Below are 26294 nucleotides of genomic sequence, written 5' to 3'. Positions count from 1 at the left end.
AAAAAATAATGTAACAATGTACTATAGTACTTTGTTAGTAATGAGCAAAGTTATGAAAAATTTTGATTTGGCTGCTTGGCCAAATTTCAGAAAGAAATTTGATTAATGCCAAATTACTTTGTCACAAAGTGCATTCCTTTGTATGTAGCGGGTTAAATGATGCCGCACCCTGTTATTGAACCCCTCAGATGCCATGTTCATTGCTGATCGCAGCAAATGATGCTTCAATTGAGGCCTTTCAGGGGTTAATCAGGCTAAAAAAAACAATACATATCTATTCGCTTGTGGAGAGGCTGTCGTAGCCATCTTGATTGACGGCATCAAGCTGGCCGGGCATGGTGACATGGTGACCTCACACATCACCTTGCCCGATAATTTTGTTTGGTATCTTCAATCAGGATAATTGTGGCGGCCTCTCCGGCAAGCAAATGGATGAGGTGAGTATGTGTTTATTTATTTTTTTAAACCGCCATTTCAGGAAAAATACATTTGTTATTAAGAAGTGCAAGAAAATTCAGTTTTGCAGCGAACCAAATTTTTCCTGAAATGGAGATTACAGTCAATTCGCTTAAATGAAATTATTTCGAAGCTCACTCTCCTTGGCAAAAGTAAAACTTAACAACCTAATTTTAAAGTGTCACAGGAATGACATTTCACACTTCACCGTTCTAGTACAGTGCAACTAAAATCACCCAAAGGAGCTTGAAATCTTATCAGTGTTTTTCCGTTCTGCATCCAATAAGCATTAGGTTTTAATAATGAAAATGTTTATGTCATAAGAAATCTTTGCAGAAGATTACGTCCTCTTAAAGATGCAATAGGTAACATTAAATCAGATCTATTGTATGGCAAGGGATACATTACACTGATACATTGAAGAAAACACATTTAGGACCAAATGTAAAATGCCACACTAATTATATCATCCTTTATATACAACAGTATATGGGGAAATTTGTCAAAACCTGGACACCGAAATTACAGCGTCAAAAGTTCAAAAGCTATGGCTTTGTGACCTCTTGGGCTTATTTGGGAAAAAATTTAGCAACATTTCGCATTTTTTGACCCTTTGCTCTAGTTTTGAAAAGTGAGTGGGAAAGTGGGTATGGTCAGCTATGTTAATTCATTTAACTCCTGATTTATCAACTCCAACTTTTTAAAAAGTCTAAAAGTTGTCACAATCTTACTCCAGGTATGGCATAGAAACTGGAGAAGTGTTAGGCCTCTCACACGTCTGTGAATCGCAGATGTGTGCTGTCCCAGTTCTCCACAGATTGTAAACATATCCATTGACTTACAATATTTTTGTCCGTGATTACAGATCTCTCACAAATATTATAGTTTATGGATCCATGAAAACCACGGACACAACAAGGTTGTCATCCAGGTTTGGCCCTTGATTTCGATGGATCTTTGCTAGGAGATGCTCTGGAAACTAATTTTCAGCCTAGCAGTGTACGTTGAGTATAGTTTTGTCAGAGAACAGCCTGCCAGAGCTCTTTGGATCTGGCACTGCCAGACAGTACCGGAATGCCCACCGGCCCCATTAACTATAATAGGATCCGGTGGACATACGAACACTGCCCCTGCTGGGTACAGCTTGCTGGATCTCTTAGCGCATATGTGAAACTAGCCTTAGTTAAAGAAAATCTGGTGGGCAGCAATAGGCTCTGCCTCCTCCACCTGAGTCCCACCCCTTTTTTATCACTACTGTAGAAAAGTGGTGAGAAGCTCAATCATTAATGATGGCACAAATATAACACGCACAATAATTTGCAACTTTTTAACTTAGTGATGTGAAAACATTAATAAATGCCATTTATTGGGACATTTGGTAAATTTGATGCAAATTACTGGAACTAGGGGGTAATATAGTGACTTTTTCCATACATTTTTTAAGTGTCTGCTTTGTTTGAAGCTATTTTTAAATTTGTTACATTTTTACAAAAAGTCACAATGATAGATCTGAAAACAAAATATGGCTCAGCCAACAAAACATCGGATCGGCCCTTGAAAACTGCAAATGCTTTATAAATGTGTTGCAAATGTCTACTCCATCAACAAAAATTCCCCACAGGATAGATCTTTCTCACAGGGTGTGGATGGGTCCGCTTTCCTACTAGGTCTAAATAAACGTTGTGCCATTTGGCTAATATGAATACTCAAAATATCCATTTCTCATAATAAGAGGGATCTTCCTGTCGACTTATCAGTCAATACAAAGCAGTCTGCCAATACCATTTAGATGGGCAGGGAGAGGCAGGATAAGATGGGGGGAGTGCATCCATCATGATCACATTGGACATTTTTTGTTGTCTTTTGATGATTGATGGCCAAACAGTACAATATTTAATAAGAAATGACAATGCAATACTTAAAACCCCAAAAACACAAAGAAAAGTACAAGGAATGGTAAGCATGACGTGTTTAATAAAACAGGGTTGTTCACAAGTCTCCAATAGTAACATGAACTCTTAGGTCCAAAGTGAATAACTCAATCAGAATCAATATATCACATAACATGCAAACACAAATGCTGGACGTAAGGAACACTGTATATTGCGAGTAGAGTCCAGCAGGAGTACAGAGGTGGGGGTAAAATGTGCAAACAGACAACTGTTAACTGTTTACAGAAGTGTATAATACTTCTCACAGCATTTATTATAGAAATATCCTTTAATAGAGGCAATCATTTTAAGAAAGAACATCTTGCTAAGTCTCATAAAATTTTACAGGTGCCCCTAAAGGCTGTATGGAGCTTTAAACGGGTTGGCCTAAAACAGGCAATGTGTATGAACTTTTCACAGAAGAGGTGATTAATGTATGCAGTTTGAATGGAGGCCCAATGCGCACAACATCTTAATTCACTGTTTATGAGGCTGACGGACATAGCCGAGTGCAAAAGCTGGTCCTAGCAGTTTGGCTCCCAGTGACCATACTTTTGTCACCTATCCTGTGGACACATGATATATATAGCCTGGGGAACAATTCCTATAATTCACCTGCATACATGATAGAATCTTCCCAGGTATACCATCAGTAAATAAGGAATGGCAGGCTGAGTACAATCAAAGATATAACACATATGCAGAACTCAACAACCGTCTTACCTGAAGTCCCTCTATTGCTAGTCTCAGCATGCTGGGGGTCAACTTTGAGGCCTGTTTGAAAGTAAAGTTGCTCCAGTCTATAATCAATACAAATCCGTTCACCTGGAGTTCTGGATCTTCTATCATCGCTTCCAAAGATAGCAATATGGCACGCAGAATGTCTACAAGTGTGTATCTAAAAGAGGAGATGATTGTTTTAATCAAATTTGAAATGTCTCTAACCAATGTTTTATTTCCTTGATCATTTTTGTATCAATACAATTACCGGAACACCAAACTGATAAACCTTGTAATGCTGTGTAACTGAGGGAGCATGGCATGGTACAAGGATTTGCTTTATAGTTTTCTTTGATTCCCTGGGTTATTCAGTGCCCTGTCAGGCCATGCACAAGTATAACAGTGTATCCATTTTTCCCTAAGCTATTCTGACACTTTGGGAAGTGTGTGTGTGTGTGTGGGGGGGGGGGGGGGGGGGGGTGGATTCTCTTAACGATACAATTTTAGATTCAATATCAATATCAAATTCAATATCTAAGGATGAATTAACAGTAAAAGCCCTTTTACATGAGTCAAGGATCAGAGGATGAGCTTTTGTACAAAATGCTTGTTCTTCACAACTGCACAGTATATATGTGCTTTCATTGGGTGATCACATCTATCCCCATAAAGAGGAGATGATAGTTGCATTTAAATGCAGCTATCACCTACATTTACAGGTTTGTTCACGATAATTGCCTGGCCTTAACACTTAAGGCCAAGGGCATTGTTGTCATTAAAGGGGTTCTCCAGGAATTATTTAAAATGGCCGCCTGGCACCAGTCCAAGTATGTGAGCAAGACTGGATGCTTCCAATTAGGGAGAAAGAGGGCAGGGCCTTACTACACGCTACATTCTGACACTTGCATATACTACATATTGGCATATACTACATAATGGCATGACGGTTTCCACTATCTGCAGAGCTGCCTGGGGGGGGGGGGGGGGGGGGGTGGTGAGGGGGTTTTAATACACACTACACTGCTCTACAATAGATGGTAAGGATGTGATCTTGCTTATGATATGCCATCATGGCTGAGCAGCCTGACAGGAAAACTCAACAATATATAGTGCATGTAAGTGCCAGAGTGTAGTGTATAGTTGGTTTAACTCTCCTACTGGAGTGAGTTTAAAATTGTCCATGAAAAACCACACCTGCTTTCCCACACGCTTTCCAAAAATGTCAAGATTTAAAACACCGAAATGTTGCAATTTTTGTTACAAATCTGGGACAACATTTGATGCATTCTTAAAAAATGTATGTGATATCAAATCACTTGATTGGTATGTACAGTGCCTTTAAAAAGTATTTATACCCCTTGAACTTTTTATGTGATAGACCTACATAAAGTAGCAAGTATGTGTGAAGTGAAAAAAATAATGATAAATGTTTTTCAAAAGTTTTAATAAATAAAAATCTGGAAAGTGTGGCGTGCATTTGTATTCTGCTTCTACTTTGCAGGACAATCTTTTGCTGCAATTGAAAGCTGCAAGTCCTTTGTGGTATGTCTCTATCAGTTTTGTACATCTAGAGCAGGGATGGCCAACCTGTGACTCTCCAGCTGTTGTAAAACTACAACTCCCATGCTGATTACTGCAGGCAGTGTGGGCATGCTTAGAGTTGTAGTTTTATAACGGCTGGAGAGCTGCAGGTTGGCCATCCCTGATCTAGAGGCTGACGTTTTTGCCCATTCTTCTTTGTGTACGTTACTCAAGCTGAGTCAGATTGGATGGAGAGTGTGTCTATGAACAGCAATTTTCTTGCCACAGATTATCAATGGACTTTGGGCCATTCTAACACATGGATATGCTCTGGTCTAAACCATTCCATTGTATCTCTGGCTGTATGTTTAGGGTTGTTATCCAGCTGGAAGATGGACCTCTGTCCCAGTCTCAAGGCTTTTGCAGCCTCTACCAGGCTTTCCTCCAGGATTGCCCTGTATTTAGCTACATCCATCTTCCCATCAACTCTGCCCAGCTTCCCTGTCCCTACTGAATAAAAGATTCCCCCAACCACATGATGCTGCCACCACCATCTTTCACGGTGGGGATGGCATGTTCAATGTGATGTGCAGTTTTCTGCCACACATAGCGTTTTGCATTTAGGCCAAAAAGTTTAACTTTGGTCTTATCTGACCAGAGAACCTTCCGCCACATGTTTGCTGTGTCCCATACGTAGCTTGTAGCAAACTGCAAACGGGACATCTTATGGCTGGGAATTCAAAAAAATTCCACCTTTTCTTCCACTTTTTAACTCCTTTCCTACCACTTACTTTAAATACACAATAGCAAAGGCAGGTCCTTTTCCTTCATTACACATATTTTTATTAGCAGTTTAGTAGCATGAAGTCATTAAACAGATCGTAACACAGTGACATCTGAAATAATCAGTTTCCTATCACAAAAAGAACAAGGAGGGATGCTGGGAACCTGTCTCATCCTAACACATCCCTATGTAAAGATCAATGGTACTTTACCATTAAAAGGGATTTTCTAAAATCAAAACTTATCAAATATCCACTAGAGAGGTGACTAGAGATGAGAGTTTCTTGAAAATTCGATTCGGCTGATTCGCCGAATTTCACATAAAAATTTGCTTTGTGGCGAATTACTTGCAATAGCACCGCCCCTGTCATTTTACCCCTCAGATGCCACGTTCATACAGTTATTTTGGGGGTCTGTATTTATTCTTGTGTCTGACTTGATGTCCATATTTATTTTGGGGTATATATTTATACAGGATTATGCATATTGTGATTTAATCTTATACATATATTTATTCTGCAATTACTTAGAGGTCAATAGTTATTTGGGGAATCTGTATTTATTGTGGGGTTTAGGGTCACACACATTCAAAAACATGTCAGCAACTTTTCCTCAGTTGCTTCGAATTAGGGTGGGCTCCAACAACCTCCAAAGATCACATCATAGAAACAATCCAGCACTCCGTCTAATAAAACTTGAATTTTATTCCAGCTTATTCAAAAACATGTAACAGCAATGGTGCATACACATCTGTAAAGCATTTCCCACTCAGGTCTTTAAAGGGGTTATGCAAGGTGGGGGGGGGGGGGGGGGTATTTGGCAACCCCCCCTCCCCTATTTAGCCAGACCTTTAAAGAGAAAATTAATTATCTGCTATTAGATGCTATCTCCACACTCCATCTCTTCCAGGCCTGAGCTGCTTGCTCTGCTGGGTTCCCTCAATGAAAACATTCAGGTTGACATTGCAGATTCGCCTTGCATAATGTGACCATTAGTCAAGGGAGAACAGCAGAGCATCACAGGCCAGAAAAAGGAGTGCAGAGCCAATGCAGGGAAGCAGGTAAGAGACTTTCTGTTACAGATCTAGTGAAGTGGGGAGAGGGGGGTGCCTGGACTGAACGGATTGGTGTAAAAGCAGAAAAATCACATGTTCCTAGATTTAAGCATAATGGCATTTAAAAAGTTGCAAACAAGTTTTTTTTTACTTTTTTAAGCCAGAAAATGGGGCATGGGGGAATGATAAATTACCTTCCCCAACCCATGAATTTTTTTATTTTACCAGAATATTTTTTTTCCGAAGAAAATGGGTGGCTTTCTAAGTAGATGCATAAATGGGTTACACAAGGCAGTGATCCAGAATTTTTTTTTTTTTTTTTTTGCTTTTGGTTCACTTTCTTTGCTCATGTTTTTCAATATGATGAAAGGAGGACTATCTGAAATTTTGTATTTAAGACAAACAGGTTTTTAGTTGGTTATTGTTTTTTTTTCAGGTTTGCATATTTTGGGTCTATGGTGTTTTTGTCAAATTGTTGAACGCATTTAGGCCTTATTAACACATCAGTGTTTGGTGAGTGCTTTTGAGCCCAAACCAGGTGTGGCTGTAAACACAGAACAGGTGAAGGCTCCGTTCCTAGTATTGGCTCACAATCACTGAAGGAAATCACTGTAAAATGCTAATCCGTTTTTCTGGATGACACTGGAGAGACGGATATGGAATTTCAATGCATTTGTGAGAAGGATCCGCAACGGAACTGCCTGCCGGATCCTCACAACGCAATCTTATATAAAAGGAAACTTTATAGCATAAAAATCGGTGTATTTATGTGAATAGTGAGGGGTTTCGCTCTGATAGACAGGATTAGCGGATGCAGTATAGAGGCAACAACAAGTTCTTTGGCTCAAACAGTTCAGTGTTTTATTCACACTTTAGGCAAGTGACAAAACAAGCAGTCATAAACAAGCAAAAAGTCACCTTGTGGTGTTAGTGGTAATTCACACCATGCAGCAATTCTGCCTCAGAGTCATTGAGCATAGCAGCACCAACCTGTTTTCACGCCAAACAGGTAGCAAGCCTTCATCCAGACGCAAGGCTCCCAGATCCCAATGCAGAGACCTCGCTTCTGAGCCCAGCTGCCTATTTAAAGACAGCCAGGTGCTGCCGAAACCCGGACTGGCACTTCAAATTCGATCAGGTATTTGACCTTACCTGGCTGTAAATCAGCCCAGCAGCACATGCTGGAAGGAAAATACCTGTTTTCCCAGACAAAACCTCTAACTGTGTCACAAATCCCCCATTTGTTCAACCCTGAGGGGTGAATACACGCCAGACAGTGTACCCTATACAGGGCATCCGTGTTTCCCAGTAACCGGTTTGCCCTGTGTTACAATGAAAACCTAAAGTTTTGTAGGGAGAGAAACCATCGGGTGACCCGAGCATTTCTGTCCTTGCCCTTGCTCATCCACTTGAGAGGGGAGTGGTTAGTCACCAGGCAGAATTTTCTCCCCAATAAATAATAGCGGAGAGATTCTAGTGCCCAATTGATAGCCAGGCTCTCTCATTCCACTATCTCGGCTGGGGTGAGCTTACGGCTGAGGAAGACCATGGGATGCTCCTCCCTATTGACTTCCTGAGACTGTACAGTACCGAGGCCTACTTCAGAGACATCGGTCTGTACTATAAACTCTCTTTTGAAGTTGGGCATCACCAAAACCGGGGACCCGCACAGGGCCAACTTCAAAGCAGAGAAAGCCTCTTCCCCTGATCATCCCAGCGAACCATTGTTTATTTGTGTCCCCTCAAGAGTCCTGTCAAGGGCATGGCTAGAGTAAAGTGGGGAACAAACCTCATGTAATAGCCCACAATTCCAAGGAATGACTTTATTTGCCTAGTGGTGCCAAGGTCAGGGCCTATTCCGTATCGCCTCTATTTTGTTTACTTGAGGTTTGATGCCTCCCCGCCCAATGACATACCCCAGGTATTTAGTCTCTTAAAAGCCTATTGCACATTTTTTTGGGTTAGCAGTTAGGCCAGCTTTTCCGAAGGGAGTCCACTACAGCCTGCACTTTGGGTAGGTGACTTTTCCAGTCAGTACTGTGAATGACAATATCGTCCAGGTAAGCCAAAGCATACCGACGATGTGGACGAAGCACAATATCCATTAGTCGCTGAAAAGTGGCGGGGGCGCCATGCAGACCAAAGGGTAAGACCTTATATTTATACAGCCCCTCAGGTGTGATGAAGGCAGTTTTCTCTTTGGCAGCATCCGGTAAGGGCAACTGCCAGTACCCTTTCGTGAGGTCCAAAACAGAAAAATACTGGGCTTGTCCTAACCTCTCGATGAGCTCATCCACCCAGGGCATGGGATATGCATCGAACTTGGAAACCTTGTTAAGTTTTTGAAAGTCGTTACAAAACTGCAATGTTCGGTCCAGCTTGGGTATCAATACTATAGGACTGGCCCACTCACTTTTTGACTCCTCAATGATGTCTAGTTGCAACATTAGCTGCACCTCCTCCGATACGGCTTGTCGCCGAGCCTCGGGTACCCAATATAGTTTTAATCTGACTTTTGCCTGAGGATCAGTGACAATGTCATGCTGGATTATGGAAGTGCGTCCATGGAGGTCCGAGAAAACATCCGCGTTCCGACTAACGAACTCCCTGGCCTCCTGAGTCTGTTTAGAGGAGAAGCTGTAAGCAATTTTTACTTGGCAGTTGCCTCTCTTGCATCAGACAGAGGGGCCAGTACCTCTTCTCTTAGAAAACCCGGCCGTGGGCTGTCTTCTGTACCGGATTTCACTGCCCTGGCTGGTGTACCTTGTAGTTTAAATCTCCAATTTTCTCGAGTACCTCATATGGCCTCTGCCATCTAGCCAGGAACTTACTGGCCACGGTCGGCACCAGAACCAAAACCCGATCACCCGGGTTAAAGATCCGTACCCGAGCCTGCCAATTATAGACCCGACTTTGTTCTCTCTGAGCTGCCACCATATGCTCCCTAACAAGAGGCAACACTGTCTCTATCTGATTTTGCATCTGGGTAACGTACTCAATGATACTTTTATGTAGAGTCGGTTGTTATTCCCACGACTCTTTGGCAACATCCAAGAGACCACGAGAGTGTCTGTCATATAGTAGTTTGAAGGGCGAGAACCCAGTAGAGGCCAGGGGTAGAGCAGAAGGAGGTCCCAGTCCTTCCCATCTTTAGACACTTCCTTTTTCAACATATTTTTTTATGTTTTGTTAAACCGTCCTACCAGACCGTCCATTTGCAGATGGTAAACAGACGTCCATAGTTGTTTTATGTGCAGCAACTTACAGAGTTCCCTCATCACCTTGAAAATAAATGGGGTCTTTTGGTCGGTCAGAACCTTTTTAGGTAGTCCCACTCGGGAAAACATCTCCATTAACTCCTTAGCTATGAGTTTGGCCGAGATATGTTGCAGTGGCACCGTCTCCGGGTACCAAGTGGCGTAGTCTAGAATGGCTAAGATGTGTTGATGCCCTCTGGCAGACTTCGGTTCTGGGCCTATGAGGTCTATAGCTATTCAGTAAAATGGCACTTCGATAATCAGGAGAGGTACTAGGGGACTACGGAAATGTGGCTGGGGGCTAGTTATCTGGAAGGTTGGGCAAACTCTTCCACTTCTTTGAATATGCTGGGCCATTAAAACCGCTATAGAATATGATCCTGAGTTTTTTGCAGCCCCAGGTGACCCCCAAGAATGTGTTGGCTTGTGATAAGCCTTGGGAACCACTAACTGTTTAATAGGCTCACCCTGTAGCTGGTTTACCTGATACAGAATCTACTATTAACACATTTTTCCAGGCGCAGGATAGGGTTGGGTCCCAACGTTGGGCGGTACCAAAATTATCCAGAAACATTGAGGTCTGCCAATTCAGGACCCGGCGGCAAGTCCTTCACGTCTCCCACCATCACACTTATCGGGTTGTCTCCCCCTCTTTTACCAAAGTGGCGGTCACCCCTACTGCTGGCCCTTCGGTCTCAGGTTTCCAGGGTACTGGTCTCCCCCCTGAGCCGGATCACTCTGCTAGGGTAACCCCTGTCTCATGGGTATAAGTCACTCTCATAGCAGGCCACAGTGCCGGGAAGCCCGGAAAGTCTCTCCCTATTATGAGCTCATAATATAGATTTGTGGCGACAGCCACCTCGTGAGTCCATCTACCGGCTACCGTGGTTATAGACACCAGCACAGTGGGGTAGTCTTTTAAGTCTCCATGGATGCACATCACCCCGACTTTCCAGCCAGTATACTCAGTGGACCTTACTAGGGCCACCAGACTCCCTGAGTAGTGATGAACGGCAGGGGCAGTATTCAAATTCGTGATATTTCGCAAATATTTGGGAGAATATTCGCCATATATTCGCGAATTTGAAAATTAGTAATCTCCAGTCATTATTTTCTTGAGTGCGGAAATCGGCAATTGAAAATTCGCATTACGAAAATTCACAATCAACACTACTCCTAAAATCAAAGATATTGCAGCCTTCTCATTGGCCCACAAACTAGAAGCAGGGAGGGATCATGTCTACTGATTTTAAAAAAGTGCCGATATTCACGATAAAAGTTCGCAATTCTAATATTCGTGATCAACACTATCCCTGAGTCCAGCAAAGCCTCCGCCAAAGTGTCTCCCACTTCCACCTGGAACAAGTGATCTAGAGACTCTGGGGTACCTGTTGCACACAGCCTCCTGGCATATAGCAACTGATAGCAGCCATAGTTAGTGTCTATGGGCTCAACCTGATGGGGACATGGCCAGGATCCTGACATCGCCAGCAGACTATTGGAGCCAGGTCTGCCGTGGGTACATCCTGAGCGAGTTTTCTCGGCTCAAATCTCTGGGCCTGGGGTGGAGATTTCCGGGGTTTGCCGACCCCCCCTCCTGACAGAACCCTCCTTTAGATTCCTGGTAGCTTCATAGTGTTTCACCAGGTCCATCATCCCAAAGGCATTGCCAGGAGACACCTGACCGATCCAGTGCTGGAAAGGGTATGGCAGAGCTCTCCAGAACATATCAGCTAACAGACGATTAAGCATAGCAGTGGGACTCAGCACATCAGGCTATAGCCATTTTTGAAAGAGGTGAAGTAAGCTAAAATTCTGGGGTCTTGTAGGCTCAGCCGGTTTGAACCCCCACTGATGCACCCGCTAGGCCCGGACCAACACATTCGCCCCCAGTCTTGCCAGAATCTCACCCTTTCTGGTAGTTGTCCGCTTGATCGTCTGGTAAGTCGAAATACATCCGCTGGGAATCGTATGCAAGGAACGGAGCATCGACTTCAGCCCACTGGTCAAGAGGTAGCTTTTCCATAATGGCCACTTTCTCGTACATCGCCAGGTAGGTTTTGTTGTCGTCTGCGGGGGTCATCTTATGAATCGCGGCACGGACTGCTTCCCAGGCATCATGGATGCTCGGGGTTGCTCCTGCTTTCAGCAAAACCATCACGTGTTGTAGCAGCAACTGTTTAGTCTCCTGCTGTTGCTTATTAGCCTCGCGTTGCTGCAGGTTTGTCTCTCGCTGCTGCAGATTTGCCTCCATGAGGGCCTTCACAACAGCCGCAATTTTGTCGTGGGGTACTGGTTGTAATACAGCTGGTTTAATGTACTACTACTTTACTGTACTACTTTAATATACTACCGTGCCTGAAAAATGCGAGAGTCCTTGAGCATAGCAGCACCAACCTGTTTTCACGCCAAACAGTTAGCAAGGCTTTTTTAGACACCAGGCTCCCAGATCCCAACACAGAGACCTCGCTTCTGAGCCCAGCTGCCTATTTAAGAACAGCCAGGTGCTGCCAAAACCCGGACCGGCACTTAAAATCCAGTCCGATATTTGACCTCAGCTGGCTGTAAATCAGCCCAGCAGCACATGCTGGGAGGAAAATGTCTGTTTTCCCAGGCCAAACCTCTCACAGTATCACATTAGGTATATTTGTTATATTTCTTTCTTTTTCCCTCTTTTTCATGCTATATAAAATAGTTAACTATGTAGCAAAAATTAATATATATATATATATATATATATATATATATATATATATATATAAAGATTCTGCACAAACCGCAAGGTTTGAATAGGACATAGAGCAGCTTAAATATACAGGTTAAACGATATATCTTTTGTGATATTATATTTCATAGCATATAATAAAATGGGTATTTATCATATAAATATAAAACTATGCAGCAAGATAAATTTGTATAAAGATTCATTTAATGAACTGCGGGGTCTGAACAGGACATAGTGTGTTTTAAATATATAGGTCAAGTCATATGACATATGTGATTGAGAACTTTATAACATAGAACAAAAATGGAACAATTTAGCTAATATAGTGCTATAATCTTTTTTTATAGTTGTATTTTTTTTCCAATCTGTACTTCAGATGAGAAAAAAAATTACAACTATTAGACAAAGAAGATTATAGAACTATATTAGCTAAATTGCTCTATATTATTTTTTAAAAAAATATTCGCTATATATTCATTTTTTAGAATATCCCTAATATTCTAAAACAAGAATATATAGCAATATAGTGAATTATTATATTACGAAAATTCGCATTATGGAAATTTGCAATCAACACTACTCCTAAAGTCAAAAATATTGCAGCCTTCTCATTGGCCCACAAGCTAGAAGCAGGGAGGGATCATGTGTACTGATTAAAAAAAATCTTGACTATTCGCTATATATTCTTGTTTTAGAATATTACGAATATTCTAAAAAACAAATATATAGCACTATATTAAATATATTTGTTTTTTAGAATATTCATCCTTTTCTCCATCTGATTCATCATCGTCATGATTACTCGCTGGTGAAGATTGGTCCAGTCGTTTGGTCGAGCATAAAGAACGTCCAGACAGATGTCTAGACAGACAGAAACTAATCTTTATAATATAAGAGTTTATTTTACAATAGCTAGGTGGTATAGCAGGCTAAACTATATTCCGGTGAGTGTCCTGATCAATATTGAAAACAAAATAAGGCTTTAATTTGGCATTTTTTCCCTCATGCCTGCTTTTTTTTTTGCTCATAGACCTCCATAGTTTTTTTTTTGTTTAGTTTTTTTGGCTGCGTTATTAAACATGATAATGTGCGTTGATATTTTGTAATGCTGTTTTTGGTAAGCTGCTATGATTTCCATACAGCTTTCCAGAGAAAATGACATAATGGTGGGGGGGGGGGGGGGGGTGCATACTCTAAAAAAATACCTGGCATGCAAAAAAGCCATTAAAATGGCAGGTGGTAAATCACACTATATGGGCAAAAATGGCTCAAAAGAGGCAACTAAAAAGGCTGATTAAGTCCAACTTTTTTTTAGGCTTTTTTAGGCAAATAAAATGCCAGTGACAAAACTAAGTGTCAAGGAACCCGTAAAATGTACTGTGGGGATTCGCTCTGGTAGGCAGGGTAAGCGGACGCAGTACAGAGGCAAGAAGACGGTAGTAAAGCAAAAGTCAGTGTTTATTCACACAACAAGGGAAAAAAATAACACAAACACTTGGCAGAGTCCTGGTGTTAATTCACACCACATAAATTCCTCATGTTATTTCACACGGCCAAAGTCCACAGAACTCAAAACAAACATGTCACCTGAATATCCACAGCAGGCTTTAGGGTGCCTGGCTTCCAGCTGGTGGCTCTCATGCAGCTCCCAGAGACACAGAGCCTTCACAGCTCCACTTTTATTTGGAGGAACATACCACACTCAGCTGAGCTGCTGGCTGGGTTTTTAAACCCCAGCCCAAAACCTGGCCTGGACGTGGGGAACAGCCACCCACCCTGCTCTTTGGCTGCTCCCAATAAGAACCGTCCCAGATCGGCTTTTCAGCCACACTGAGAATAAACAGTGTCAGCGAGCACTAGCTGCGGCTGACACATAAAATAACCGGTTCTTATCTCACCGAGGCCAGGAACCTCGGTGACACGTACCTTCCGTCAATGACGGACCCTTGCGCCTTCCTACAGTACCTATCATTATAATCTGGTTATCATAATTGAGTACTACATGTGAATATAAAAAAACTTTGCAATAGATGTTATATGGTAAAATTGTCAAGTTCCACACTTTCCCATATCCTGAAAACGCTTGGTGAGAATTCAGAAAGTTACTCAATTTACTAATAATTAATTTTGAGTAAAGTACTAAATAAAAACCGCATGAGGGGAGGGGAAACAGGAGAGGAAGGTGTCTTATTGGCTCAGTGCACACAGAACAGCTTTTACATCACACCAGGAAGAGTCCGCCTACTTAGCAGCCATCGAGAAAGAACATGTGCACTTACAGACTACTAAGATAACACCATCTTTTCAAATGTTGACCCCCCCAAAATAAAAATTGGCAACAGAAAATGTGTATTTCTCAGCTGTTCATTAAAAGTTGGAGCTGATGATTTTTTGACAATATTTTGGCCAAGGTTTGAAGGCCTTTGTAGAAGTATTTTCTAACCCCTATACCCTTAGGCTGCGTACTGTAATTTGCTGTCATCCATTATGGTAAGATACTGTACCGTTGGCCTGTTGTGAGTAAATTCTGACTTACCAAGGTATCTCTTTTCTATTACCTCCAACGCAAAAAAATAAATAAATGCAGGATTGTATATCAAGGGAAAAATCTACTAAATGGCCCTAAATAGATTTACATCAGCACAGCTACTTTACCAGAACATCCTGTACGACAAAGCTTTTGACAGAGAACCAATGTGCACACATGACCCAGTATGAACTGTATCCCATCAAAGCACATGAGGAGAAATATAATGAGTGTCACACATTCTGTTCCATAAATGGAATGTTAATAAACCACTATTAAAAATGGAAATCTTGATGCAATAATATCAAGACAGCATAGAAAGTGACCAACACATACCTGCAAAAAAAATCTGTATCTGTTGGTTATTAGTAGTGTTGGACGAGCAACAAAGTGCTTGGGTGCTCGAGTAGACCACCTCGGGATACTTGGGTGCTCTAACGAGCACCCGAGCACAATGGAAGTCAATAGAAGAACCCGAGCATTAAACTAGGCACCCTACTCTGAAGAGGGGAGGGTGTCTGGTTCACATGAAAAGGTCAGATATTGATGGAAACACCACTGAAATGGTTCGGGAACAGCATGGGAAAGATGTCTGGATGCATCTTGGACTCCCAGGTCGCTGCTGGGAACGATGTTGTCTGAGTAGTACGCCACTTTTACAGACTGACAATAATACGCACAAACCAAAGATAAAATCTATTTTAGAGGAAAAATTGTTAGGGAACATTCGTTCCTGTATATTTACTTGTATATCAAGTGCAAGTGCTGCCAAAAATTATAAGGAAGAAGCACTCCAATAAATCCTGTATATCACATAAAGGAGGGCCTCATTCACATTGTGGTACAATTGTTCAGGTAGTGGGACTCCTACACTCATAAAGCCAATTCACTAAGTGAAAGGGCTGCCAAAAAATGCAAGGAACTGCAATAAACCCTCTATTACATATAAAAGAGGGCATTATACATACCCTTGAAAAATTATGATTAATGGCCTGCTGGTGACCCTCAAAAACTATTGGAGCAAGGGCCTGCTGATCTGACCATCTAAAACATTAGGGAAGAGGGCCTGCTGCTGAGCTGACCCTCTAAAACATTAGGGGTGAGTGCCTGCTGCTGATCTGACCATCTAAAACATTAGGGGCGAGGGACTGCTGTTGATGTGACCTTCTAAAACATTAGAGGTGAGGGTCTGCTGCTGAGCTGACCGTCTAAAACATTAAAGGTGAGAGCCTGCTGCTGATCTGACCATCTAAAGCATTAGGAGAAAGGACCTGCTGGTGACCTTCTAAAACAGTAGGGGCGAGGGTCTGTTTCTGAGCTGACCCTCTTAAACATTAGGGGCGAGTGCCTGCTGCTGATCTGACCTTCTACAAAATTAGGGACGAGGGCCTGCTGCTGATTTGACCATCTAAAACATTAGAGGGGAGGATCTGATGCTGAGCTGACCCTCTAAAACATTAGCGGTGAGTGCCTGCTGCTGATCTGACCATCTAAAACATTAGGAGTGGGTGCCTGCTGATGATGTGACTTTTAAAACATTAGGGGCTGCTCCTTAGCTGACCCTCTAAAACATTAGGGGCGAATGCCTGCTGCTGATCTGACCATCTAAAACATTAGGAGTGGGTGCCTGCTGATGATGTGACTTTTAAAACATTAGGGGCTGCTCCTTAGCTGACCCTCTAAAACATTAGGGGCGAATGCCTGCTGCTGATCTGACCATCTAAAACATTTGTGGTGAGGTGTTCTGCTGAGCTGACCATCTAAAACATTAGGGGGGAGGGTCTGCTGTTGAGCTGACCCTCTAAAACATTAGGGGTGAGGGCCTGCTTGTGACCCTCTAAAACATTAAGAACAAGGGCTTGCTGGTGACCCTCTAAAACATTATGGGCGAGGGCCTGCAGGTGACCCTCAAAAAATTATGGGCGAGGGCCTGCTGGTGACCCTCAAAAACATGATGGGTGAGGGCCTGCTGGTGACCCTCTAAAACATTATGGTTGAGGGCCTACTTCTGAGCTGACTCTCTAAAACATTAGGAGCGAGGGCAGCTTAATAAGCATGTTTATAAGATGGAAGAGGAGGAGGGGGATGAGACAAGGGAGATTGAACCATATATCCTTTTTAGTGGTGGAAGGAGTGCATGGGAATACAGTGTTTTCAATACACCATAAAAGCCATATTTAGAGTGCCTTTATGTTCAGCCACTTTCCTCTGGTGGAGTAGAGAAGTCAGGGGCACTCCAGGCCTTGTTCATTTTTATAAGAGTCAACCTGTCAGCATTTTTTTTGTTGACAGGCGGATGAACTTATCAGTTATTATGCCCCCAGTAGCACTAAATACACGCTATGACAAAATGCTGGCAGCGGGGGCTGGCCAGTATCTCCAAGGCGTAGAGCACTAGTTCGTGCCATGTGTCTAGCTTAGACACCAAATAGTTGTAAGGCACACAGGGATCACTGAGGAAACTGACACAGTCTGCTACGTACTCCTTCACCATCGTCCCAAATTTTTCCCTCCTTGTGACACTAGGCCGCACATCAGGTTGAGGGTGCTGATGGGGTGTCATAAAACTCTCCCAGGCCTTGGAGAGTGTTGCCCTGCCTCTGTTGGAACTGCTTGTGTTCCCCTCGTATTCCCTCCTCGGTTGGCCAAGGAACTGTATACTCTGCAGCCAGTGTTGTCAGCTGGAAATTTTTGGAGCAATTTTTTCACAAGGACCTTCTGGTATTGCAACATTTTTCTCATCCTTTCCACCACAGGAATGAGAGATGAGAAGTTATCTTTGTAGCGGGGGTTGAGAAGGGTGAACAACCAGTAATCGGTGTTGGCAAAAATGCATACAACGCAAGGGTCACGGGAAAGGCAGCCTAACATAAGGTCAACCACGTGTGCCAATATTTCACTGTCCTCATCAGGAAGATGACTCTCAATCTCCTCATCCTCTTGCTCCTCTTCTACCTATCCACACTGAACAGATGGAATAAAACTTCTATGCTCCTCCTCATCATCCAATTCACGCTGACGTACTGAGGGTGGTCTGGCTATCACCCTATGTATCTTTCCCCATTTCCACCTCTTCCACATGCAAAGCGTCCGCCTTAATTGTGAACAGCGAGCGTTTGAGTAGACACAGAAGTGGAATGGTTTGGCTGATAATAGCGTTATCGCTGCTCACCAACTGTGTTGATTCCTTAAAGTTTCTTAAAACCTTATAGAGGTCAGACATCAATGTCCACTAGTCGCTTGTGAAGAGCGGAAGCTGACTGGAAAGGCGATGACAATGTTGCAGCTGGTATTCCACTACTGCCCTCTGCTGCTCACAAAGCCTGGCTAATATTTGGAACATGGAGTTCCAGCGCATGATCACGTCGCACAACAGTAGGTGAGCTGGCAATTGCAAGCGCTGCTGCAGCGTTGCCAGACCGGCGGGGGCTGTCAATGACTTGCGGAAATGGGCACACACACGGCGCACCTTTACCAGTAGCTCAGACAAATTGGGGTAGGTTTTGAGAAACCGCTGAACCACTAGGTTTAACACGTGGGCTAGGCATGGTATGTGTGTGAGCTTGCCGAGCTCCAAAGACGCCACCAAGTTACAGCCATTATCAGACACAACCATGCCTGGTTGTAGGTTGAGTGGCAAGAGCCACAGCACAGTCTGGTCCCTTATTCCCTTCCACAGCTCTGCGGCCGGAGGAGGAGGGGGGGTTGCAGCCACTAAAATAGGTGGGGCAGAAACCCTGATGGAAGTAGGGCCCGCAATCCTTGGCGTCGTTAGCACCTGTGCCATCCCAGGGTACGACTCACAGGGAAATATAGCCTCCCTGGCCAAAAGCACTTGTCCATGTGTCAGTTGTTAAGTGGAACTTCCCAATAACTGTGTTGGTCAGGGCACAGGTGATGTGACGGGACACATGCTGGTGTAAATCTGGGACTGCACACTGTGAAAAATATTGGCGGCTGGGGACAGAGTAACGCGGGACGGCCACCGCCATCAGGCTGCGGAAAGCATGGCTGTGGAAAGCCTCAGAGTCCACAAGCTTAAATGGCAACATTTCCAGGGCCAGCAATTTGTAAAGGTGCGCATTTAGTGCTATTGCCTGTGGGTGGGTGGCTGGGTATTTGCACTTTCGTTCAAAGGCCTGCTGTATAGACATCTGTATGCTGCGATGGGACACAAAAGTGGACGTGCTAGCTGATGGTGCTTCCGAAGGTCCAGGTGCATTGGGGAAGGCATCCGAGCCTGCGTCTTGGACAGGCGATTGGCCAGCACGTAACACAGGGGAAGAGGAGGCAATGATGTGACCCGCATACACTGATTGTGGACCCAGGCTTTTGGCCCACCTATTAGGGTGCTTTGATGCCATGTGGCGGATCATGCTGGTGGTGGTGAGGTTGCTAGTGTTCACACCCCTGCTCATTTTGGTACGTCACAGGTTGCAAATGACAATTCTTTTATATTTATTAGACTGTGGAACACCTACTCCTTGGCAAGGGAGGTTGCCTCAAGTGGGTTCTCCGGGGAACAGTTGTGGGCCTGCAGATCCCTTCCCCTCTGTACTGCTGTCCTCGCTCGGCTTGCCACCTTCCCAGGTTGGGTCAGTGACTTCATCGTCCACCACCTCCTCTTCCACTTCCTCCTGACTTGTTGACCTAACAACAACCTCAGTTATTGACAACTGCGTCTCATCATCAATGTCTTGAGACACTAATTGCGGTTGACTTATTGGCAATTGTGTTTCATCGTTATCATCCACCTCGTGAAACACTAATTGTCGTTCTCCACCGTCATCTTCTTGTGACTGTGGATGCTTAAGTGTTTGAGAATCAGGGCACAAGATCTCCTCATGTCCCTCTTCAAGCGGCTTTGGCGAGAGGGCCAAATCAAGGAATGGTGCTGAAAAGAGCTCCTCAGAATATCCGAGTGTGGGATCACTTGTTTGCCAAAACTCTCCATGGTGGGAGAAAGGAGGATCAGGGTGAGGATTCTGTTGACCAGACTCTTGGCTACTGAGACTGGACTATGTGGAAGACAGGGTGGTGCTTAACCGACTGGAAGCATTATCTGCTGCAATCCAACCGGCCACCTGGACGCATTGGTCTGACTTCGAGAGTGGTGTCCTGCACCGCCCTGCAAACTAGGACATGAAGATAGGTATCGTGGATGATTGTGTTTCTTGTGCTCTGGCAGCAGGCCCAGTTTGACCACGCCCAGGGCCACGGCCTCTGCGTGCACCATCACCAGCACGGTCACTTCCCCGCCCCCTTACTGCTCGTCTTGCACATATTAAATGGTATATATGCTTGCAAGTATGTCACACGTACAGTAGCACAGGTTTTGTAGGTGTATGTGCAAATAATGTACACGGAATGCCACAGATATTTTTAGTATGCGCACACGTTAAACAAGAGATGTAGCACAGATAATGTCGCTGTCTGCAGCGTCTATGAAAAAAGTACATTGAATGTCACATATATTTTTAGGATGCACAAACATTATACAGGAGGTATAGTGCAAGTAATGTCGCTGTCACCACAGGCTAACAAAAAATTACACTGAATGAATATCACTGATATTTAGGGTGCACAAACGTTATACAGGAGGTATACCGCAAGTAATGTCGCTGTCACCACCGCCTAATAAAAAATTACACTTAATGAATGTCACTGATATTTAAGATCCACAAACGTTATACAGGAGGTATAGCGCAAATAATGTCGCTGTCACCACCGGCTAATAAAAAATTACACAGAATTAATGTTACTGATATTTAGGGCGCGCAAACGTTATACAGGAGGTATAGCGCAAGTAATGTAGCGGCTAATAAAAATGTACACAAAATTAATGTCACTGATATCTAGGATGGGCAAACATTATACAGGAGATTTTGCGCCGGTTATGTCGCTGCCACCAGCTGCCAAAAAATCTGACTAGATGTCACTGATATTTCAGATACACAAACGTTATACAGGAGATGTAGCGCAGGTAATGTAACTGTCCGCAGCGGACACCATCTACAGAAAAGTACACGGGATGTCACAGATATTTTTAGGCTGCGCACACGTAACACAGGAGATGTAGCGCAGATAATGTCTCTGTCACCAGCGGCGAATAAAAATGTACACGGAATAAATGTCACTGATATCTAGGATGGGCAAACATTATACAGGAGATTTAGCGCAGGTAATGTCACTGCCACCAGCTGCAAAAAAATTTGACTAGATGTCACTGATATTTCGGATCCGCAAATGTTATACAGGAGATGTAGCGCAGGTAATGTAACTGTCCGCAGCGGACACCGTCTACAGAAAAAGTACACTGGATGTCACTGATATTTTTAGGCTGCACACACTTTACACAGGAGATGTAGCGCAGATAATCTCGCTGCCTGCAGCGGCCAAAGAATTGCAAGCTATTTAGCGCAGATTGCGCTAATAATAATATTGCTGCCAGATACAACAATACTCCTTAAAAGGACTTTTGGGTCTCTAACAAGTTTTTTCAATAACAATATTAGTATTTCACTCTCTACACTATCTGTCCCTTCTTCAGCACAGCTCTCCCTGACTAAGACTGATTCGAACATGTGTCATCAGGTGCTATATAGCACCCGATGAGGCATTCCGGACAGCCAATCACTGTAATGCAAGAAGCCAACATGGCTATGGCATTACAGTGATGACAGTACTTACCTGCACGTTTATTGGCTGCGTAGCAGCCAACAAACATGCGGGGAGGAGACTCGAGCATCGAGCTCAAGCACACGCGGTGTTCAGCCGAATACCGCGATGTGCCGAGCACAGCGATACTCGAGCCGAACTGGTGTTCGGCCGAGCATGCTCGCCCAACAGTAGTTATTAAGTTATTTACAATGACAACAAGCATCTGCATGTTAATAAAATACATGTACAATGTGGGTCTTTGAGCTATTTTTCTAGTATTTTACAGCTTTCCAAAATTTATAAATTGAGTGAAAAAGCTGTTCAATGTCCAGATTGGCTTGAAAATGTTATTTTCATATAAACTAAAAGTTTAGATCCTGCTTAACCTGTGTGATACTCACTCCAAAACCTACTAATATTTTATCTGTTAGAAAGCCAGAAATGAATACATGTATCATTATCACTACCAAGAAAGCTACATCTAACCTATGTACCCTGGAATAATAAATCAAAGGCGTGTTTAAACCAAAGGCATTTCAAACCATTATTGTTCTGTACCCAGTTACATTAACATTTTAGCATATTTACCTGCTCTGGTCCCAGTTAGCAGCAAATAATACCAGTATCTTCCTGCCAAAGTGGTCAAGATTAGAGAGTACTCCTGGGAATCCATCCTTGAGCCCTTGCTTAATACCTGGATCAGTGGCCTTGAAGTTCTTGAACATATCCAGATTTTGTTGCCGGTACTCAAAGTATTGCGCCAGTAAGCGGAAAGCCTCAAAGTGGTTAAATTTCCTCGCCCTCAAGAACCTCAAGATGAAGGCATCATCTGTCCTGAGGAAACCAATATCTGGTCTAGTAATAACCATGTCTCTTACCTCCTGAATATCCTGATGCAAGGTATCTGGGTTCTCATTTAGCTCCAAACGAGCTTTTTCCAGTGTCTCAGGAGACAGGCCAGCCTGTAAGTGAGTCATATTGACTGGGCAGGCACAGTTCTCCTTATGTTCCTGAGAGGCCCTGACTGCAAGTTGCACCCAGCAAAAATGCAAGACACGGATATTGATGAATTATTCAAACACAAGAAAAAGCAGTATAAAGCCTTCCTCTACAGGTTTGTAAAATCATTGAATCCCAGCATGAAGAAGGAAGCAATAACAAGCATAAGCCCTTGTTGCTTTATCTTCCAGAGTCGAGGAACAATTGAACAGATGAGGAGAGCGCCCCCAGGCGACAGGAACCACTAATAATCAGAAGCATTGAGTATCCTCAGTATTTTGACCATCATTTATAAGTGCATATATCCCAATGCAATATCATCTCCTTTTCATTGAATCTGAACATGCAGAAACCCAATGTCTTCTGCCAGGGATCATGTACCACCAGCCTTGATAAACACACAGCAGGGGATTTTCTCAGCTCTGCCTCTTTAATGCTTCTATAAATTCAATCCTATAGAATAGATGGCTGTGTACCTCTCATCCTAGGAAGAATGCGGCAGCCTGCAGTACCTGACACAAGCCTTATCCAGCAGCAGAATCATTCAGCATCACAGGGAAGCATGGAGGAGGAGGCTCCTCTACATGTGGCTCTGCTGCAGCTGATCTTGGTCGCTTCCCAGGCAATAAGGTTCTGTAAAAGGGATGGTCCAGTAGCTCCACTTCTTCCTTATTTGTCACACCACCATGGATCATATGATGCCTGCTTCTCTCAATCCAGCTCACATCACTGGAGAGGCCCTCCTGCCTCCCATAGCTTGTGCTCCTGTCTTGCAGCTGCTGTGGGTTGGATGGCAATGAGATGAGAGGTTGCCCGTCTGTTTTGTGCATTCAATCACTTGTGGTCCTGCTGCTGGAGGGTGGCTGACGTCAGCCTTGGCCCAGCCAGTACTATGCAGCTAGTAGCTGGGACTCAACAGTATGCAGCATCCTCCCTGCTCTTATCTCCCCCCAACATGCCTCTCACATTCTTTGTTAGCCATCTCTATTAAATGCAGCACCTGCTGTCTTTTCCTTTGTGCCCCCTCCCTGCCCTGTTTCTAGACCACCATAAGGTTACAGCATTTAGCCTTGCAGGCTACCCCTGCAGTCAAGCACTGGATTGATTGTTACTTATTTTAAACATTTACCTATCATGTATAAATATTTATAGATTTTATATAAATTGTATCCTTGTGATATAACACAAGATATACAGATGCTGGAAGATACTTTGCATTTAACTCTTTGTGGCTGCATTGTCTGTGCATGTAATAATATGGGACCTGTTCGCTCTTCCCACCTCTGATTTAGTAAATACTTCCCCTTGAAATAATGCAGAAACATCATAACTTTGCATTGGGTCTTTCCCTTTTATTCCTCCTGGAAATGTATGAATAAATTAACAACTGGGTGTTACCAAATGAATGTTTCCTTACACAGTCTGGTACTTTCAGCACTGAGGCTGGGTCTACATGTTGCCTTGTGCTGTGCAGCCAGTTATGCATGTCCCTCGGTTTACGATGTGGGTTTAAGTGGTGAATCATGGAGGCCTTGGGCTGATTCCTATTCACACTTTATATGCTTGTTTATTTTACTGTTTGGGTTTCATCAGTTGTCTATGGTCAAACATACTTTATTTGTATTCTGAAAGGGGGCACTGGGAAAATGTGATTATTTATAATAGACCTCTGCATACTCTGTAACCTGTATTAGGCTGCTTTCACACTAGCGTTCGGGTTTCCGTTCGTGAGCTCCGTTTGAAGGAGCTCACGAGCGGACCCGAACGCAGCCGTCCAGCCCTGATGCAGTCTGAATGGAGGCGGATCCGCTCAGACTGCATCAGTCTGGCGGCGTTCAGCCTCCGCTCCGCTCGCCTCCGCACGGACAGGCGGACAGCTGAACGCTGCTTGCAGCGTTCGGGTGTCCGCCTGGCCGTGCGGAGGCGTGCGGATCCGTCCAGACTTACAATGTAAGTCAATGGGGACGGATCCGTTTGAAGATGCCACAATGTGGCTCAATCTTCAAGCGGATCCGTCCCCCATTGACTTTACATTGAAAGTCTGGACGGATCCGTCCCAGGCTATTTTCACACTTAGCTTTTTTTAGCTAATATAATGCAGACGGATCCGTTCTGAACGGAGCCTCCGTCTGCATTATTATGGGCGGATCCGTTCAGAACGGATCCGCCCGAACGCTAGTGTGAAAGTAGCCTTAGCATGCACCTGACCTTGCCATGTCCACCATTTTGGGAGTGAGCGATAACCACCTTTTTAACTATATGTTTTCTAACAGAAATAGCGTGGTGTTCAACAGGCAGGAAATGCTCAAGCCCATATGCAGTTATGCACATATATACAGGGGAGCAAATCCTGCACTTGTGGCCCGTTGCTAATGGCGATCGCCATTAGCAGCGGGCCACAAGTGCAGGATTTGCTCCCCTGTATATATGTGCATAACTGCATATGGGTTTGAGCATTTCCTGCCTGTTGAACACCATGCTATTTCTGTTAGTTTGCTTGTAAATGGAGGTGTATAAACACCAATTTAAATGTGCCTGTTTTCCATCCACATGTTACATGTAGGTGCACCTATGAAGCCTGGGCCATACCAGCCAGTCTTGAGTGGGACTTGCAGACTCCTCCCTCCTCCCATTGCTGGCATGGTAGATGCTGGAATTAACTGGTGAGTGGTCTGTGAGTCGGTCCTCACACTCCTGTAATTCGCCCACTGGTGAGTGTTAGGACCCGAGCTACTTGAGAAACCTTGCCTGGCTATTGCCCATACGGCTCAGGTAGGTGAGTGTTAGGACCCGAGCTACTTGAGAAACCTTGGTGCGGTGCTCGGGCTCAGACATGTCCTTATAGTAGGACATGTTGGCTAATCTCTCAATTTTAACACCAGTTTGAGGGCTTAGTAAGATCGTAGAGTGCACCTGTCCTTGTTATTAGATTGCTATATGTTTTCTACCTGTGTTTAATTGCATATTAATATAGGAATATTGCTTATATATATAACTGTGGTGTTGTGTTTTTTACCGTAGAAGTATTAGATTAATGTTTGGCAAGACAGCGGAAGATGCGTCTTTAAAGAAGTCCATAGTTAGCAGGTGTCTGCTGCTTTATACAACAGACAACTACCATCTGTATATGTTATCAGAGACAACTCCAGTCATGGACTTTTAAACTCTAAGATGCTGTGGTCAATTGCAACCATGGCATTTGATCATTCAATTACTGGGATTAAGCGGGATGCTTCCAGTGACCCAACAGCTCCCCTGATAGACAAGATTGTCTGAGCCATTCAGTTGTTATAACAGGCTGGGGCCTTCTGAAGACTCCAAGGCTTGTTATAGTTAAAAGAGTTGTCCAAGTTCAATAAAAACTTTGGCATCTCCTATAAATGTAATAATAATTAACAAAAGAAGAGATACTCACCCCTTTTCTCCCTGATTCTTCCAGCGCTACACTCCATTCCTTCCTTCGGGACAGGTAAGTAAATTAGGCGACTGCCTAGGCTACCACCTCACTATTTGTAAGAGGGGGCACAATTTTATTTTAGGGAAAAAAAATAATGGGGTCATTTATCAAACTGGTGTAAAGTAGAACTGGCTTAGTTGCCCATAGTAACCAATCAGATTCCACCTTTAAAGGGAGTCTGTCACCTAATCTGAGCCTTTTAGA

At 43.6% G+C, this 26294-nt stretch overlaps 1 protein-coding gene across 1 annotated transcript in view; it reads right to left on the bottom strand.

The window, feature by feature from the left end:
• Positions 1 to 22611, bottom strand: part of CLVS2 (clavesin 2) — a 54754-nt gene extending 32143 nt beyond the window's left edge. Inside the window, exons 1-2 of the mRNA XM_044292330.1 lie at positions 22223 to 22611; positions 3111 to 3285 (exon numbers count right to left, since the gene is read on the bottom strand). Of these exons, the coding sequence (XP_044148265.1) occupies positions 3111 to 3285; positions 22223 to 22611 (564 nt within the window). The remainder of the gene's footprint in view (positions 1 to 3110; positions 3286 to 22222) is intronic.
• Between the last annotated feature and the right edge of the window lie 3683 nt (positions 22612 to 26294).

The sequence above is a fragment of the Bufo gargarizans genome, chromosome 4 (assembly GCF_014858855.1).
Source record: "Bufo gargarizans isolate SCDJY-AF-19 chromosome 4, ASM1485885v1, whole genome shotgun sequence".
Classification (NCBI taxonomy): domain Eukaryota; kingdom Metazoa; phylum Chordata; class Amphibia; order Anura; family Bufonidae; genus Bufo; species Bufo gargarizans.
Note: the sequence above shows the minus strand (reverse complement) of the source record. Positions and strands in the feature narration are given on the sequence as shown.